The 4,177-nt window shown below is 35.4% G+C and overlaps 1 protein-coding gene across 1 annotated transcript; it reads left to right on the top strand.

Moving 5' to 3' along the window:
• Positions 1 to 3,234, top strand: LOC105178476 (nicotianamine aminotransferase A). Its single transcript, XM_011101956.1, has 7 exons — positions 1 to 338; positions 1,011 to 1,350; positions 1,459 to 1,677; positions 1,832 to 1,891; positions 2,281 to 2,436; positions 2,516 to 2,609; positions 2,896 to 3,234. The coding sequence occupies exons 1-7, from the start codon at positions 82 to 84 to the stop codon at positions 3,009 to 3,011; spliced, it is 1,242 nt and encodes a 413-aa protein (XP_011100258.1). The 5' UTR covers positions 1 to 81; the 3' UTR covers positions 3,012 to 3,234.

Below are 4,177 nucleotides of genomic sequence, written 5' to 3'. Positions count from 1 at the left end.
CGGCAGCCAAAAAATTACAGGCGATAGCCACCAACCAAACTCACAACACCGCAATAGTGAGAGGAAAAAGGAGAGTGAAAAATGGAGAAGAAATTGGCGAAATGGGGTTTCAAGAACCAGAAAGAGCAGACTCTCACCATAAGAGATACTCTTGAAAGATTAAAGGAAAATCTCAAAGAAACTGAGCAAAGGCCACTTGTTCATCTGGGCCATGGCGACCCTTCACCTTACCCAAGTTTCAGAACTACCCCTGTTGCCGAACAAGCCCTTCTCTCCGCCCTCCATTCCGCTCAGTTCAATGGCTATGCTCCGGGTGCTGGTCTTTCTGCAGCTAGAAGGTTGCTCATGATTATGTTCTTAACATTTTGTTTGCCTTTTTTGTTTTTGTTTGTGTGTGTGTGTGTTTGGCCTGATGTCTTCTTGCATGGATGCCAAGATTCTTCTTTTCTTGCATGGTAGTCTCATTGACTAGCTGCTTACTCCCTTTTGTTCTTACTGTTATAGGGACTTGTTGAATCTTAATCTGGTAATTTCTTGTTGCTGTTTTTGGGGCATGTTTGGGCTTAGGGACAGGTTTATGGTTGGTTTTATGGAAGAGTGTATAGGGATCTTTCAATGGAATGATTGGATTCATTGCTTTAATGCTTTCTATTAGGCCCAAAAGTAGGTAATGTACGTGTGATAGAACTAGAAGATTTGCACCGAATCTCGCGGGGATTGGCTGGAGATCAGTTTATGAACTTTTGTTCCATGTTGGGCTGGAGAATCAAGAATATTGGATGGCTTTCTGAAAAGAAATTCATTTGAAGTGCCAATTTGACTTGTAGTATTGTTGTAAATAGAGCTATGTTTCTCATACTAAGTTATTGATGATAAGTTTTTACTATTGACCTCATCTTGTTTCTTGTTGGATATTCATTTACATCATAGTTTTGAGGATAAATGTTCATATGTATGTATAAGTAATTTCCAACTGGAAACAGTGGGCTTATATCTTAATCGCATAACAGGGCCGTTGCAGAATATTTATGTGAAGATCTTCCATATAAGTTGTCGGAAGAAGATGTTTTTCTCACTGCAGGTGCTAATCATGCAATAGAGGTTGTATTAACAGTATTGGCTCGTCCTGGTGCCAACATATTACTTCCTAGGCCAGGATATCCATTATATGAAGCTCGCGCAGCATTTAGCAATCTTGAGGTTCGGCATTTTGACCTTCTACCCGAGAGAGGCTGGGAGGTCGATCTTGATGCTGTGGAAGCTCTAGCAGATGATAACACTATCGCCATGGTTGTAATCAATCCTGGAAATCCATGTGGAAATGTTTTCACATTTGAACATATGCAGAAGGTAATGAGGAATATGGAGTTGAGGGGCTTGTTTGATAAATGATTTTGGAGTCAATTCTTGCATAAGTTTTTGGGTGGCTAACGTTTAACATAAATTTCATTTTTGAAGATTGTGGAGATGGCACAAAGGATAGGAACTCTTTTGATTGCAGATGAAGTTTATAACCATCTTGTTTTCGGGTGTAACAAGTTTGTGCCAATGGGAAGTTTAGGATCAGTCACTCCTGTTCTTACTCTGGGGACAATATCGAAGAGGTGGCTCATCCCGGGGTGGCGGTGTGGTTGGATAGCTGTGACTGATCCCAACAGGATCCTTAATAAAACTGGGGTTTATATCTCCCTTTCTCTTTCTAATCTTCCTCAGCAACCTTCCCGCCTTTATGAAATACATATTCATGATTTCTACTGTGTTCTGCCTAAAAGATGTTATGTAAAATGCTTTAGTACTATTTCAAAAGTTTAATGGAATTGTATCTTGCCAGATTGCCGATTGCATTGAGAGCTATCTTAACATAACAGCGGATCCTGCAACTCTCATCCAGGTACATAGAAGAGTTAAAGAGCTTCTGCACTGTTCCCTCGATTCCAAAATTATTGTCCTGGTTTGACTTGGCATCAAGTTTTTTATGAAAGTTGGAAAATTTAAAGGTGGATTTGTTTGCATTTTTTCTCTTTAAAATTAATGACTGATAGGTAATTGGTCACATTATTACTAAGTGCGAGGCTGACGTTTAGAGAAAACCATTCCACTTTGGGATGTTTATAGAGGGAAATACAAGCAACAAATATGGGAGAGAGGGAGTATAACTTATTTTCTGTTATATTCGGGACGACTCTTATTTATGCTTAGACATCTCTTGGTTTACTGTATGACCTCTGAACATCCTTGTTGAATATTATGTCTAAAACACATGCAAACAACCATAATCAGGGAGCTGTTCCTGAAATCCTTGGGAAATCGACAAAGAGTTTCTTTTCAAAAACAAATGATACACTTAGAGAAGTTGCAGACACATGTTACGCTAAACTCACTGAGATTCCTTCACTCATCTGCCCACACAAACCAGAAGGAGCTATGTCTACAATGGTGAGGCTTAAATTGAAACTGAACTGTATTCTTTGGTTAGATGTGCTTTGTGTTTACAAAATGAACCTCCACTTTGTAGGTTAAGATAAATCTTCAGCTGTTGGAAGGCATGGAGGACGACATGGATTTTGCTCTTAAGCTGGCTAGTGAGGAATCAGTTCTTGTTCTGCCAGGTTAGAAATGCCGAAAACAATGTCTTACCTTGGTCTGAAAGCATTAAAAAGTTTGCGTACTCATTATTAGCCATTTTTCCCTAAGGCTCTATTTGGATGGACGGATTTGGAGAAACAAATACAATGGATTTGTTATTATTGATTTGAAATTCTTAGCTCCAAATCCATTGATCCAAACACAACATCATTAATTTTGGTAGTAAAACTTGTGGTTGTTGCCTAATAGATGAGCTGAGTTATGGTGTATACGCAATTGCAGACAAGTAATATATATAATGTTGTACAGGATCTGTATTGGGATTAAAGAACTGGTTACGCCTAAGTTTTGCTGTGGAGCTGGCTGCTCTCAAAGATGGACTTGAGAGATTGAAAGCTTTTTGTTCGCGCCATTCCAAGAAGTAAAATTTATTGTCATTCATGATAGCAAAACTGACTCCCGTTTGCATCAAATCATGTTTGGTGACAGTGCACAATAGATACTCACCGACGTAACTTTGCTATAAGTTAATGAATTCTGGTGATGGAACGCTAGGCATGTATGGGGAGAATTTGAACCTGCAGAAACATGTGATTAACAGTTCTGCTGCTATGGCTTATATCAATGCACAAACACCTGAAAACTGCATCTTTTCCTACCGATTGATTCTTGAACTGCAGAATTACCATTTATGTGACTACTGAAGTGAAAAAGTAACTAAGATATTTGCATTCTTTGAGCTGGAGTGTTTGTTAGATTTTGGTTCCGTTTGGTTACATGATGAGTGAATTAAATTGATTACATGAGTGAATTGTGGTTTTGTTTTAAGGACATAAATTTTTAAGAAGCTTATTAAGAACACCACATCAACACATGTAGCCCTTGTTCTTTAAAAATGCTTTTGTCAAATTTTGATTGATGAATTTGGATCCGAGGGGAGGATTTGAATAAAGGATTTCAGATAAAAATCATATTAAAAGACTTTGAAATTTATGTTTACAAAAAATAATTTAAATTTAGAATTGAAAGATTTGAACATTTTTTAAATTCAAAACTAGGGCAAATTACAACCACTCTGCTAAGGTTTGACATAATTATAAATATCTTATCGTTTGAAAAATTATAAATATTTTTTCGATTTTAACATCTATCTAATAACGAGTTCATTTTGTTGGTTTCCATCCAATTTTTGTGATAAATTGATCAAAATGTCCTTTTAAATTATAAATTATAATTTTTTATATTATAATTTTTTAAAATACTTTTATGAACTAATATTCTCTCAAGATTATTTATTTTACTCACTCTAATTTTTTTTTATATTTTTTCAAATATTTTTTTTTTACTTTTTAATAAAATTTAATAAAGGTAAAATAGTAATGTTCACTTCACCATCTAAGGGCTATATAATTATTTTTCATTTAGAAAAAAATCAATAAAGCTAAAATAGTAATATATATTCTATAGATTGAGGTTAATATTATTATAATTTTTTTCTTATACATACAAAATATTGCATAGAAATATTAAATGAGGGGTAAAATTGATAATTTAATTTATTTACTAACATGAGCATTTTTCGTCCAAATTA

The sequence above is a fragment of the Sesamum indicum genome, linkage group LG16, assembly GCF_000512975.1.
Source record: "Sesamum indicum cultivar Zhongzhi No. 13 linkage group LG16, S_indicum_v1.0, whole genome shotgun sequence".
NCBI classification, from domain to species: Eukaryota; Viridiplantae; Streptophyta; class Magnoliopsida; order Lamiales; family Pedaliaceae; genus Sesamum; species Sesamum indicum.
The sequence above is the reverse complement of the archived record's forward strand: the minus strand, read 5'-3'. Positions and strand labels throughout refer to the sequence as shown.